General features: G+C 39.8%; 1 protein-coding gene across 3 annotated transcripts in view; it reads right to left on the bottom strand.

Moving 5' to 3' along the window:
- Positions 1-15829, bottom strand: part of ANK1 (ankyrin 1) — a 1899552-nt gene that overhangs the window by 971514 nt on the left and 912209 nt on the right. For all 3 annotated transcript variants that reach the window (XM_044082993.1, XM_044082990.1, XM_044082992.1), the window contains exons 17-19: positions 4016-4213; positions 3278-3376; positions 1602-1700 (exon numbers count right to left, since the gene is read on the bottom strand). In XM_044082993.1, the coding sequence (XP_043938928.1) occupies positions 1602-1700; positions 3278-3376; positions 4016-4213 (396 nt within the window). The remainder of the gene's footprint in view (positions 1-1601; positions 1701-3277; positions 3377-4015; positions 4214-15829) is intronic.

Raw genomic sequence — 15829 nt, 5'->3', positions numbered from 1 at the left:
TGTAGTACAGTAGAAATCTGCTGGCTAACAGGGGGGCACAGATAATATAAATTAGCTCTACTCCACACCTGTTCACCAGCACTGAAATAATGCAGCACAGTGATTTAAAGCATCAGGATTGAAATAGTGAATGCAGTAATTTAAAGACATACTCTACTATGCTTTTTCACTGCAGGGTAGAGCTGTGATGACTAAACACTGTAGTTGTACTGTATACACCCACTGTTGCCTTTGCCAGCGGCAGATGTATTAGCACTACAGTAGGTGAGTACTGCAAAGCTCAGTGTGTGTGTGTGTGTGTTTCTGTCTGTCTGTCTGTGGGCATGATTGTGTCTGTGTGTGTGTGTGTGTGTGTGTGTGTGTGTGTGTGTGTGTGTGTGTGTGTGTGTGTGTGTGTGTGCATGCGTGAGACAAGAGTGTGCATGAGAGAAAATGTGTGTGTGTGTGTGTGTGTGTGTGTGTGCGTGCATGAGAGAGAGTGTGTGTGTGTGTGTGTGTGTGTGTGTGTGTGTGAGAGAGCATGTGTGAGAGAGAGAGAGTGTTTGTGTCTGTCTGTGGGCATGATTGTGACTGTTACAGTGCATGTGTGGGTGTGTGTACGCACGTGTGCATGTGTGCCTGTGCTAGACAACTATGTGGCTCAGTAGAGAGAACACAGTGTAGCTCAATTCACAGGCATACACATGTGGCCATGTGTCTCTTGTGTGTTTCGGAATCACTAACTCTGTAGTGCTTGCTGCAAGAGCACGACAGTGAAGCACAATTAGTGCAATGAAGCTAACTTCTGTGAATACAGTGCCATCCCTATTTTGCATTTGCTTCTGTCTCTCACTGTTGCCAAGAAAAAAAATAGCTCTCTATAATCAGTATTGTCAGCATAAGAAATAATAATAATAATAATAAAACAATCTGCATGGAGGAGTAACATGAACTCTTCCTACCTCTGTAGCACACTCCAAACACTCATTCCAGATATTTCTATACATTATTAGCAGTTTAGGTAACAGATACAGTTAATTCTACTAGCAATGTTATTTCTTTAGGGCTCATGCAGCTAGACGAAGAAGGGCATAAAAAAACTGCTAACAAAAATGCATAAAAATGAACAAGAAATGCAGCGTAATAGCATTTAGTAATTAGAAGCTCTTTCTAAACACAGAAAAACTGTTAGGTTGCATTATATCTTGTTTGTGCATATTTAACATGTTTTAATTACAAACAAGATACTGTATAACAAAATATATTTCATGGTCTGTGCTACGTTAAAATATGACTTCCTGAGTGCTTAAAGCACTGGCCATGATACCTGAAAGACAGCTACTTGACAAGAAACTGCTTTACACTAGCACTTACCCTGAAGTGTATTATTACCTAATTACCACTAGCAAATAACTACCAGTGGCACCTGATTACTTCGAAAATGCAGACGGAACCTATATTGTCAAATTACATACTAAAAATGAAACTGTACAAGTTTTAAGTGGCTGCATAACAAAATAGTATTGTCTTTCAGGTTAATCCATTTTCAAGAGTACTTTAAGCTAGGATGTGTCAACAGAGAGGAATGCATATGATTTTTATTCAGATTCAAAACTGCTTACCTTGGTTTTAGCATTGACTTCAGCATGATGTTGTAGTAAAAATTTCACCATCTTTATGTGTCCGTTGTGACCAGCCACATGTAATGGGGTGTATCCCATCTGAAACAAGTCAGAAAAAAGAGAATCAGCTATTCAAAGAGCTATTACCCTCTTTCCTTGCTCTGTTATATGACAACAGAATGCCGCGGTGGTGCAGTGGTTAGCGTTGTCACCTCACAGCAAGAGGTTCTCCCGTTTGATTCTCGGCTGGAGCGCCTTCTGTGTGGAGTCTGCATGTCCTCCCCGTGGTCGAGTGACGTTAAAGACATGCAGGTGGGTGCGTGCGTGCGTGAATGGGTGTGCCTTCTTTGAAGGTTGGACGTCGGGCTGGCTACGCCGCACCGTAAAAACCCACTGCCAATCATTAGCGGACCGAAGTTCCGCTGTGGTGACCCCTAACCGGGAAAAACCATAAGACATTACTTTTACCAGTTGCTGGAAGGTTACTGGTAGCTAACACAGTAAACATCTGTGTGTGTGCAAGCTTCCTCATAAAATGTTTGTACACTTGCTGGCACTGTGCCTTGGCTTGTGACTAAGACAAAAAGCACAAAAGTCAGTGGCCTTGCTTTTTAACAGCAATTCAACTGAAATCTTATCAAAACCATGGACCACCTGCAGTATATAGTGGTCATTGTGAATCAGCACCAGTGGACTACAAATCAGTAGGTTTATAGGTAAGTACTAGGCTAGATGCCCTTGCAGGCCTTTTTAAGCTGAACCAATTTACCCTGTACCTTGTGACTGTGGGGGTAAACACCTTAACCATTATGCATCCCCAGTAAGTTATTTAATGCAGTATATTGCCATAATAATATTGATCCCTGAAAACATACATGATGCAAAAAAACTGAGCTGACAAAGCAAATTAATGTTATTGTACAGTAAATGGCTTAAACATATCTACAGAGGTCTTGCATCCTTGGAGAACAGTAAGTCTATGACATTAGTAGAATACTGTACTCACATGACACTGTGCATTAACAACCCTGCTAAAATACTGTACTCACGTGACACCGTGCATTAACACTGCTAAAATGCTGTACTCATGTGACACTGCATTAACAGCACTGCTAAAGTACTGTACTCATGTGACACCATGCATTATCAACACTGCTAAAATACTGGACTCACATGACACAGTGCTAAATGACTGTACTCATGTGACCATATGCATTTAATATAAAACATCTATAATTTTATAATGAATATTTAAACTCCACAGATGAATTCACACCTCTTAATTTAATATTTTTATATGTGCAGTCTCCCAGTGTGGCATACCTTAATGAGTAATGAGTAAAACTTCAAAATTGAATATGTTTTCACATGAGTGCCACGCAAGAGGTGTGATGTCATCATGCTTGGATTTATATGAGCCCAGATTCTCCTATTTGTCACCAGTGGTCCTTTCAGCAAATGTAATTACTCACCCAATGCCTGCATGGGACAGATGGGAGAGCTTGTTGTCAGACACCTATTCCTCTCCCTCATAGCCACTCCTTTGGAATCAGGATCTGTAATCAATCCCAGATACCAGCAGAGTGGAAGGATGCTCTGCTAGTGGGTCAGCCTACAAAACACCATTTAACTTATTTTTATTTTTCATGGTTGTAAAATAAGGTTTTAAATCTTACCCGTGTTGTTGGGTCAACAGCTGCACCATGTTTGACAAGAATATCAGCGATAGGCACATGCCCTTCCTGTGCTACGAGATGTAGGGGAGTGAGCCCGCTCTGGGGAGTACAAGATAATGTTAGAGTGTATTCTAATGCAGAATGCATGAAAAATTTAAGACTGAGCAACTAGCAATGGCTACTTTATTACAGATCTGCTGTAGTGTGACAAACGTTGCCAAATGGTGTAGCGTTGTTAAAGAAACAAAGAAAGCAATCTCTCTGCTCATGCTTTTTATCCTTAATACAAATGCCCCCTTCCCACTTTGTGGCTATTAATATGCATTCTAATGCAAGAATGAGGGTATGGTCAGCAGCATTGCAGCACTTGCCCCCACCCAAGCATGTCTGCCTCACTGCTGAGCAAATTACTGTTAAGACATCCAAGCAAAGTTAACCAAACAACAAAATTAGATGTGGTACTTTGATTACTCATATACAAAATATTCAAATGTGAACTTTCAAGATGGGCAGATAAATTCTGACAAAACAAAAGCACCAAGTAACATTGATGCATCGTGGGTAAAGATTGATTTCAAAACCTATGAGTTCATTATGTTCTACAGCTGAATTAGATTCCAATTTCTCCCAAATAGATGAATGAATGAGTGTTATATCAACCCATATTCGGCAGAAACATAAAAGAGATACTTGGCTTTGAAACTACTGTCCCTTGGTTTTGAAAATTAGTTTTCTCACCTTATTTCCCAGGTTAACATTGGCTTGTTTGGAGATCAATACTGCTACCATCTGGGTGTTCCCTTCTTGTGAAGCAAGATGAAGTGGTGTGACTCCCTGCAATGACTCTGAATTGGCAGATGCGCCATACTGTAGTAAGCTGCTAGCTGCTTCAATCTGATTTTGTTTTGCTGCAATGTGAAGAGGTGTGTAGCCATTCTGAAATTCAAAGAAATTTAAAGCAAAATAAGATTTTTGCAACCGCTAGGAAGAAACTACATTCATCACAGAAAGTTGCACAAGCTAACTACATTAAACTGCAGATATTTAAAGTTCTATGCCTCCTTCAGCCATCCCTCCTTTTATCCTTTTCTAGCAGTCCCATGCCTTCTTGTATCTCTCATTGGATTCCTTCTCCAACATCCATTCTCTTAGTCTATCCTCTTGGTCTACTCCCCCTTTGTGAAGAAATACTTTTACAGATCCTAAGATGTGCTGGTTATGTCTCCTCTCCCTCTGTCCTTTGAGTTGAAGATGACCTCTTCCCAATTTCCTGACATGACCTTATGCACCAATATCATATCTCCCCTATCCATTTGCTGAGATGAATACTGACTCCTCTAATATCTAGCCAATCTAGCTATATCCCCCACCCTCACCTCATGCACCCTTCAAGTGGCTTTCCTTTGCACACCTTCCAGCATCTTGAGGTCCCCTTCCTTGTATGGCCTCCAGAACTGCACATAATATTCAGGGTGTATCCCAAACAGGACTTTGCAGCATGGAAGCAGTACTGCTTTAATTTGAGAGTTCATCCCTCTCAAGATGCACTCCAGCACTTTCTTGGTTACTTCTAGGTAGCTGTATTTGGCTTAGCAATACAATCGTAACATAGGTTTATCTCCTTTGGTCACAAGCAGCATCAAGCAATTTCAGCACTTTTGCGGTTCACTTCCTCACGGTGCCAACTTTATCTTTTCAAGCCAGCAAGAAACTCTCCTTCCAAAACAGAGTCTTATGTTCTGTTCCCTATACCTTGGTTTACAGATAAAATATTGCCATATGGATTCTAGATTTTTTCCCTTCAGATATACCAGAGTTTTCATATGCAGCTAGAGCCTAAATTTGTCTTTACCTCTAGCTTTGGCTTTCCCTGAACACATGAACTTGTTGATTTCTTTAGTAAAGTCAATGTGACACTTCAGCCTATTTTTCCTGTGTTGTGGCATGCCCTTGTTTTACAATTGATTGCATCAACAGTTCTGCAGTTAGCTAAGTTCTTGGTATCAAACACTATCCAAGTGAAACTAGTGGCAGCTTTAGTCTTTGCACTCTCACTGTTGTCTATTCCTCTGTCCGAACAGAAATGATACCTAAACTTAAATTACTTCTCCTGTTGGTTAAAATAATTTAAATTTACCATACTGAAACAAAACTCAGAAGTGTCCCATGTGAGAATAATCCTCATTTTCTGTACCACATCTATTTTTTTTCCATTCCAACTCCATTAACCAGTCATGCAATCATAGATGCATATGTTCATAGATGTTCGAAGACTATTGAATCTTATGACCATTTACACCTTGTCAGTTCCATACCGGAAGCCTCACCTCTCTTCACCAAGAGGCCATACCAGAAAATCCTGGAGTAAATTTGTGGATGCCGTCTCAGTCATCTGTGTTTTATTTAAAGGAAGATACTGAGCCTAAGTACCTTACAAACAGGAGAAACATACTACAAAGTTTTGAGAGGTGCTGTGTTATAAACTTTTCTCTCCACCATCTTTTATTTGTATATAGGTGAATATTTAGGTCTCTGGTTTTAATATTGGAGGAGTCATTGGACTAGCAGAGACACAGAGAACAACTGGATCTCTAAAGGCATGATAAGTGAGACAAAGTCCTACCTTTCAAAGTGTCTAAGAAGCTGAATAAAGGCACAGAGCTTTTAGCCTCACTTGATAGATCAGGGACTTTAAGCCTTTGAACTTTATGGTTAGCAGCCTTTGGAGACATTTTACATATTTGATATGCTTAATGAGATACACTCGGAAGGGAGTATCGGACTCAATAACTTGGTCTGATTAATGATAATTATAAGGGAGTGATTATCTGTTTAGACCTTGATGAGAGTCCTTTTGCAGTTAGCTATGTTAAGTAAAGAGATTTCTTGACAGCCATTGTCAAATGATGGTCATTAGTAACTGACATTCCTAGGTCCTCGACTACATTTCATTTTGCATTGGTGTGTTGTCTGTACAGTATGCAAAGAGGAGGGGGATGGCTACCAAAAGTTGCAAAACTACACTTTTTAACATTTACTTTGAGCCCATTTTTAACAGAGTTTACTAGTGAGAGTTCTTTCTGCAAACCACCCCCACTTTGCAGTTATCTGTGATCTTTGTTAACCAAAGGTCTTGACTCTTTGTTTGGATATCTGAAAAGTAATTCTCAAAAAAGAGAGGTCCCAGCACTGAGCCTTGAGGGACACAGCTAGTCACTTTCATACTTTCTAATTTGGCACCTGCAACTCACACTGGATGGGTTTTGACGTTCAGACAATTTGCTATCCATCTTAACACATATGGGTCAATTTTTAAAGCATTTAGATTCTGTAAGATACCACATGGAGAATGGTGTTGAAGGCCTTGTCCAAGGCAAGATTTGCAGTATGCGATGCATCACCACTGTCTAGAGCCTTCATAACCTCTTCCAAAGAAATGTACCAGTTCTGACAGACAGGCTGTATCCTTCACAAATCCAAATCATTGGGGCGGATTTTTACTAAGATTCTTGACATTGTAGTTTATGAATTTGGTTATAATGTGTTCCTTGGCTTTGCAGATGAGGCTGATAGGTCTGCAATTACTTGTATCAGTTTTACGACAAGCATCATGACTGACATTCACTGCTCACTGGGGCAAAACCAGTACCTAAACTTAGGTTAACCAATTTAAGGAATGCGTCTAGAAGGCATGTTTAAAAGTACTAATTAAGCAAGTAGGTATGCTGGTAGGTCCCATGGAGGCAGAGCCAGATCATGTTCAAATGGAGCTCTAAAAGGGTAATGAAATGCCCCTCCCACACAGCTATATATCTTGGCTTTCTCTTTTCATGTACCATAAAACACTGTTGAAACCTGTCAGTGCAAACATACATTTTTAAAATTCTACTAAGATCACAGCGATTTGGATTTAATTTAAAATGATTTCAGATTTTACAATAAATGCACTAACAGCTAATTGTTAAACAAAACAGTCTCACACTAAAAACACAAGCAACACTAAACAACTCTCCCCTTGACACCTGCATTTATTAAAAATGCACCTGGCAATCCATTACACTACAAGATGCGCCATTGAGAAAGATTGCAACACATTTGCTAACAGCTTGGGACAGCTCACCAGATGCAAGTGTTCCTTTTTTAGGGGCAGCCTAAGAGTACTGTCCGGTGAAGTGGTCAGTCACACAGTAGCGGAAAGAAGATGGAGAGAATCAAACTCTGCACTACAGAAGCAGCTTGTACTAGCGTTACTCTCCTGCACTAAATACCAGACAATGCTGTAGCTCAACACAGTGCATTACAAAACTGTGTGCGCCTGCAAAAAACATGTTTAATTAAAAATGTATTCACTCTTACAATATTAGCAATAAACTCATAAACATCATGCTGTCCAGTTTACTCACAGCCAGATAATAAATATACTGTCTACAATCAATAAAACAAGGAAACCAAAGATTGTACTCAAAGAATAGGGGACATATAATGATGCTCCTCTTTACTGCAATCAGCTCCTTCCACTATACCATCAGTAACCAAGTATTTATACATACAAACACAACCACAATCAACAACATCAGTTACAACCATTTGCATGACCGTACACCTCATATATCGGCTTGAGAACAAGTGAATGAATACATTCATAAATAATGCACCAGAAAACCATTGCAAACCTCTCTCTGTCTTCCCAACTTCTTAGTATAAATCAGAGACAAAGATCCCAAAACCAAGAACAGAATTTATGTTTCACTTACATAGCTCGAAAGTTGCTAGAATAACAAGCTTTGCTTTAACAAACATTTTCTGAAGGATATGAAGTCCAGAACTCATGCTTGACATTTAATAATTGCAGTCTAATAACTATTACTGACTAATACTAATTCCTGATTAGCTTACCTGAATTTTCTGGAAATGTACATTCCACTTCTTTGTATCCAGCCCAGTCAGTCCTGTATTTTTTAATCAATCTAAAATATTCCACCTGAGTTTGCAAAATCAGTTTTAAATCCCTCTGCCATTTTGCAGGCACACACACACACACACACACACATAAACAATGATGGACACAGACTTCAACATAGCAAAGTAATGGTACAGTTACAAGAAACATTTTTTCTGTTGTTGAATTTTAAACAAAATGTAAGTGCAATCAGCAACCTGGTTATGTTTCTTGAAATAAATTAGAGAGAGTGACTTTAATCACATAAACACAGTGATAATGTTACTCACATTATGCTGGTATCAGCAACAATGATTTATGAATTTAAAGAACTAGGGAGAGAACACCACTGATTCCACCATATACACCTAGACCTTTAATCACCACGCTAAGAAACAACACTACTTCTTGTAAGTATGTACAGAGCCCTATTACTCTTTTTGCCTTTCGCTCAGATCTCCCTTTCTGTACCATACTCACACTAACATTCAGATTACCTACTTCTGTCTTTGCAATGTGACTTTATTAACTGTGCCTGACTCATTCAGACACACACCCACCTGTAAAACTGTTTTCCTCAGAAACATTCAAAGTTAAGTCTCTGCTCTAAATCCATGCACAGCTGAGCAGTTCTATATAAATGTCCTGTCTGTCTCTGCTGTAATGCTATGCAAAGTCCTGTACACCACTACAATTTTTGCTTTAAATTTCCCACACAGTTGATATCTGTGTGTGCACTTAACATGTTGACACATTCTCATCCTGTGTGCACGTCTTCTGGGCCAAAGTGGAAAACTGCTCTTTTTTGTGCTTTTGAATTGGAGATTTTTTTTTTAACTAATGTGTGCTGAAATGGAGCATGCTCTTCCTCCTGAGCTGGGAACAGCTCTCTCCCCCACGCTTTTGAAATGGAACATTTTCTTTAAGTTGACATGTCCTGATATGGAGCATCCTTGTTTGTTTTTTAAAGTCAGCATAGAGCCCTCCAGCTAGCTCTGAACCCAAGGCAGCCGTCACATTGTGCTGGATCTGGCTCTGTATATAGGAAGTATTTTTGGTCTTGTTGATCACTTTCTGTAAATGATCTTTATACATATATGGCGAAGTATGGGCTTCAGGCATTTTATGGCTTTGTTTATAATTCTTGGGGTAAAGTTTTAATAAATGTGTTTGTAAGGATATTGGCAATGTGTGTTGTATCAGAACAGGGGGCATGATTGTGAACAACTTCAGTGTGATATAATTATCTTTGACTTCAGAGTATAGCCTCCTTACTGGACCTGATAAGAGTTTTTCAGTTTTTGTAATGATTTTGATATTCACTGAAAAGGGGTTTTAGATCTGCTATATATTTTAAACTCTACAACAAAAGAAATTCCTTATTTATGGTAGTAGACCACCAGGGTGTTTTATTTTTGAATTTCCCATTATGCTCAACCCTGGTAGAATCTGCTAGCTCTATGTACCTTTCTAAATGGGTACATAATTCCCTACTAAAGCTTGCTGCTGTTTCAGAGTTAGGGGTGCGGCTTTCATAAGTGACTTGTAATAATTTATCATAGACTAAGTTAAGGATGACACATTTGTAGTCCTTAAATTCACTGGGGTTTGCTGCAGGGCATTTTGTGACTTTAAAGTAGAAGGTCTCATGCTTGTGGTCAGACTTCACTGGGGAAGAGGACATCAGAGGAGAAATGCAAGCAGCGGACAAACTAACAGTCAGATCAAGAATGCCGAGTCCTCTAATAGGTTTGTTTACCAGCTGTTCAAGGGAGTTTTTTTTTTTTTTTTATTAAATCTAGGAATTTTTTGCCATATCTTACAATGGAGGTACAAGTTTCCTGGTTCATTGAAGGGTACTTAAATTAATCAAATATAATGGAGGTTTTGCTAATAGGGTGGTCATTTAGAGTACTGAGGAATCGTACATGATCATTAGGGGGCAAAGAAGGTATTCTATATCAAGTTATTAGTTGAAAATTAATTCTATCTAGAGTGATTTCTAGTTCAATGAGTCGTTTATGTGTCCCTAGAGATCTACCTGGAGACAGTATGTTCCTTGATAAACAGAGAGTCTCTTCAACAGTTGCCATCAGGTTTAAAGACACGAGAAGTACAAAACCCAGGCAGAGAGGGAGTATTCTCTTTATGTTTAAACCATGTGTCAGAAGCTACCTCAAGATAAGTCAATTTATTTTTCAGACTTCTGAAGTTGAAGAGAGTGCCTTAAGGTGACCCAATTTCAGGACTGCTATGATGGTTATACTGGAATGTCAGTCAGCTAGAATCTGCCTTAAAAAGGCATTTGAGGGCAGTAAAGGCTTTAGCCAGTATGTGGAAGCCTTAGAATGACAGGTTCAGGATATACTTAGTGAAGCAACCCAGACTGTCAGCCATCTTGTCCCATGCCAGAATGACACCAGCTATTTAACGAATTACTGATGCTAATTAACTATTCTTTGTATTTAGGCATCATTCGAAGTGAAGAAAGGATCCCATTCAGGACTAGTGTCTCACCTGCATTTGTAACATGCAAGGAACATTCTAACACATCTCTCTGCGTACATCCCAAGAGTTTAATTCCAAAGTCATTCACTCCCGTAAGTACTATTGCCATGTGGTTGTCTTTGTCAGGTGTTAGGGTTCACAGTGTCCTTTACAACATCAGAGATCCTGTGGCACCTGAAAGACAACTGTGGCTCACAGTAGTAGAGCTGCAGTGTTTTTGCTCAGGATGACACTCTCAGTAGGTATGCATGATGTGAATGAGTGGACTGAATTTTGATAAGATCCAGTCTTATTTCCTGGAGGCTTTAAAAGTGATTAGTGATTTTGTTACAGCTTCAGAGAAAGAAATTTTGATATGATTAGTGAAGGACTGTAATGGAAGTGTATGAAGCTCATAGGACAAGTTTTTACATGTGAGGGAAGCCTCAATCTAAAAAAAGATAAGGACTCCAAGAAGGCTTTATTGCCTAAATATTAGAGCTACAACCTATAAAGTTGTTTTTTTTTTTGTCATTTTCTGCTTTTTTATTTTCTTTAGAGTTGGGTAATAATTTTATTTTGGTATATGGTTATACGATCAAGTTACACCTCTAGGCGTGGTGGGACTCAGCCACATCTTCATCTCTTTCAACCTCTGAAATCACTTCCCAGAACCCTTATTTAAAGTTACAATTTACTCTTTAGCATTTTGTTCACCAGATGCAATATTTAGTATCTTAGAGCCCCCTTACTCAGTGCTGGCATGCATATTAATTGGGAATGACTACAAAGCTTTTGAACTAAAAAAATCAAAGGCTCAGATCACAAAAACTACACAGAAAACCTCAAAACCTTGTCTCTATATTCAGTATCATACAGGCTTCCAATAGGTGCTCTCTTCTTCACGTATACAGCCTCAAAAGACCTTATCCTGTCAGACCTATTACACATTCGCACGTATGTTAATGTGAACACCCACTCAAGAGATCTTGATCTCTTTTGCAAAATAAATAAAACATGTTCTCTTCTACAGAACTGCCTTCCACTCCACATAAATTAAAAGTATTTCTCTTATTCTATTGAAATGTAATCTAGATGATTGGATGGAAACTGCAAAGTCACCCGTTTTTAGCACCCATGTCCCTCATGGATAGGGGAAACAAGTAAATATGCCAACATTTCCATCTTCTGCCCCCTTGTGTGTTATTCATATACAAAATATAAGAGCTAAAACTACTGTGTAAGTGTAATGTTATGCTTCTTAATATCCTTACAGACCTATAGCATAGTAAGTATCCATGAACCTAGGCATACAGGATCAAAAATTCAAGGTTTTATAACACAAATGAGAATTAACATTTACACATTAAGAATGGAAAGATAGAAAGTACATTACAAGGAAAAATGCATAATGAGTCTAGTAAAAAGAATGAATGTTACTTTTCTTTGTATACATAATCTATTCACATGTTTTGATTTTATACATAAAGGCATCCAGAACATGTTAATAACTTTTAGTCAGTGATGGTTCAACAGAATATGGATCATTACTACTTGCTATCTTCAAGTTATAAACAGAAGCACAAAAAAAAGATGGGGAGAGTAGAAGTTAGGGGAAGGGGTGATGAAATGTGACAGTTAAATGATGGTTGAAAGGATGCTCCCAGAGGCAAGTGTGAGGAAGAGTCTGAGATAATGTCACAAAATAAGGTGCCAACCTTGCTAAAAGATATGCTCCCAAACAGTTTTGCTTCATGTATAGTTTTCTTTTAAGTCTTAGAATTTTGGTGTGAGGACATGACTATTTTCCTAGACTCTCTATACGAGACAGAATATTCAGTATCATGCTTTTGTATCATATTAAAAACATACATATTTGCACACTTTCTGCCCTCCTTTCATTAGCACCACACCATGTCAAAACCAGTATTTACAGTATCAGGCATGCAAAAGAATGAACATAACAGGTACTTTTGTTAGCAAAGCTCTGAAAAAGGCAAGGAACTGATAGAAATAGTAATTTTAACGTCAATATAATGCTTTAATGTACAATGGCTGTATAGCACTGAATTTTGCAATAGAAATTACAGCTAACTAAAGCTACTTGCTGACCGGAGAAGAGGGGTTGCGGGAGGATGGGAGAGAAGATGAGAAGCAGAAGGAATACCATAAAAATAACAAATGGCAAATTCTAGCTCTATGAATGTGAAAAACTTTGTTGCCAATAACATAAGAGTATTTAAGCTGTAAAATCAACTCTAATTGCACATGTCTGAATGAAGGAATGTGTTTTAGTCTAATTTGAAAAGGCAGTCTATAAAGTAAAAAATATAGAAGGTGGTTACTAAATTGATCATATACTTTAAAATCTTATAACTATTATTATTAGAATATGTCTTTCTTTTTCTCTCTTTCTTCCACTTTATTACATACTACAGTTGGTGATAAATAATATATTCATTTATATAGGGGAAGAGAGGAAAGCATATAGGTTCATAGGTTCATACTAGGCTATCTGCCCTAGGGCATTTATAAGCCTAGCCAGAGTGTGTATGGCTTTCGCCACCCATATTAAATTAATTTTGCTATGCCCTTTTTTGAGGTTAGTATACTGTGCCTCTGTCTAACAGTGACACAGAAGTGATACCTGGGGTAAACCTATGATCTCCCATCCACTCATCAAGATTCCTCTTGAAGAGAGTCAATGAGGGACTCTGCCTAACCTGGACTGGGATTTTATTCCAGAGTGAAGGGAGCCTCTGGGTTATGAATCTGTTCCTCCAGCATGTCCTATTTATTTCAGTGCTGAGGTTCAAGTCCCTCGAGCGCGTAGCTCGATGGGATTTGGATTTTCTGAGGTGCAGCATGTCCATTAATTCCGGGTTGGACATGGCTTTATACGTCAGGCACAAATCGCCTCTGAGCAGGCGGAATACCACTGAGTAGAGCTGGAGTTTCTTTAACCGGGCAGCATACGGCATCTGTTTGAGCCCCTTGATCCTCTTGGTGAGGTACTTTTGGGGTCTTTCTAGTTGCTGCAGGTGTCTGGTAAGGTACATCCCAAAAGGGGCATTGTACTCAATTATGGGCCTGATGAGGGATGAGTAAAGAAGCACGATGACCTCCCCTGATCTAGATGTGAATCCCTTCATGATTAGGTGGGCTATATAAAATGTTTTTCTAACCACTTTGGCCACGTGGTTGTCAAATGAGAGATTGCTATCAACTTGGGTCCCCAGGTCCCTAATTACTTCTTCTGTACTTAATGGATTACCACCTATGTGGTAATTTCTGGGCACTTTGTTTTTGCCAAAGGGGATGACTATACACTTTTTGGCGTTTAGCTTGAGGCCATGGCTCTGGCACCAGTTGTCTGTTTCTATGAGGCCCTTTTGGAGGATGCTTGGGTCGGCTGGAGAGTCTATTATGGCACTCAGTTTGCAGTCATCTGCGAACTTGGTCAGCCACAGTCCTTCCATGTTGGCCTGTACCTCCGAGAAATATATACAGAACAAGAGAGGTCCCAGGAATGAGCCTTGTGGGACGCCACTTGTAACTGGTTTGGAGTCTGACATGGCTCCAGCTATTCTAACCATGTTGGTTCTGTCCTTGAGGCAGTTTGCAACCCATCTAGTGACATAGGGGTTTATATTTAAGTTGGTGAGCTTATCTATAATGCCCGAGTGGGGTATTGTATCAAAGGCTTTTGCGATGTCCAGGTAGGCTGTGTGGACCACCTTCCCCTTGTCAATGGCCTTGGTGACTGTTTCAAAGAAATCGACCAGGTTCAAGAGGCAGGATCTGCCCTTAACAGAGCCGAACTGGGTAGGATCCAGTGTCTGCAGGTCCCCAGTATCTTTATTTATAAGGTCCATGATGATCCTTTCCATAGCTTTGCAGACCAAGCTATTGAGACTTATAGGGTGATAGTTTCCAGGATCCATTGAGGCACCACCTTTGTGGAGAGGGACCACTGTTGCTGTACGCCACTCTTTGGGTACATAGCCTGTAGTAAGGCTGAGATTGAACAGTAGTTTTAGGTTTGGGTTTAGCTCTTCTTGGAGTTCATGTAGGATGCAGCCCGGGACACCATCTGGTCCCATTGATGCTGTGTTTCTTGCTTTGGAGAGGGCAGCTCTTACCTGAGCATCTGAGATGTCAGGGGGGCAGCACTCTGCTGGGATAGATATTAGCCCTTTTGGTGGGGAGGGGGGGGGTTTGCGCTGAACCTGTCAGCAAGGATGTTGGCAATGTCTGTGGGTTCGGTGTATTTTTTGTCATTTTGGACTAATTCTGAGCATATCTGGGAATTCCCACCCAGGTTCCTAGCATAACTAAAGAAAGCCTTGTGATTATCCTTAGTGTCCTGTGCAATTTTTCTCTCGAAGCTGGCCTTAGACGATTTTATGAGTGCCCGTAGTTTTTTGCTAATACTGATCAGAGATGCCTTCCCTTTTTGGGATTTTGCTCTATCATGTAGTAGCTTCCTCCTTCTATTGTATAGTTTGTTTATGGCTGAGGTCCACCAGACAGGACGTCTGCCTTTGGAGGATTGGGTCTTGGTTTTATTTGGGATTGCATGATCCATGCATTCCTGAAGGTGTTCATAGAATGCGTTTATAAAGGATTTTGCGGTCTGGGCCGTATTATCCACAGGCCTGGGGGCTTTGAAGGATTCCACCTTGGTTTTGAGGAGTGTGAAATTTGCTTTAGAGAAGTTTTTCACTGTGGTTTTCTGGGCATGGGGTGGGGTCAGGATGTGAATATCCAGTGAGATTAGTTTATGGTCTGATCTTACCAGTGAGGGATACACTTCTGGTCTGGAGCATAGAGTCCCCATGTTGGTGATGATCAGGTCCAGTATGTTTTCCCCTCTTGTGGGAGTGGTAACAAGTTGTTCCATAGCATTTGAGTTTATAAATTCTATGAACCTTTGGGCTAGGGTGTTGGAGCTAGAGTAATGCTCCCAGTCTATGGTTGGGTAGTTGAAGTCACCCAATATAATGGTGTTTGGAGAGACCTTCATATTTTCCATTGTTCTCAGGAAGGCAGAGTGGGGTTCCTGGGTTTGGGAGGGTGGTCTGTAGCAGGCTATAAACTGGAAGGCAGTTTTACCCACTGTTAGT

This window comes from Protopterus annectens, chromosome 9.part0, assembly GCF_019279795.1.
Source record: "Protopterus annectens isolate FY-2018-M chromosome 9.part0, PAN1.0, whole genome shotgun sequence".
Taxonomy (NCBI): domain Eukaryota; kingdom Metazoa; phylum Chordata; order Ceratodontiformes; family Protopteridae; genus Protopterus; species Protopterus annectens.
Note: the sequence above shows the minus strand (reverse complement) of the source record. Positions and strands in the feature narration are given on the sequence as shown.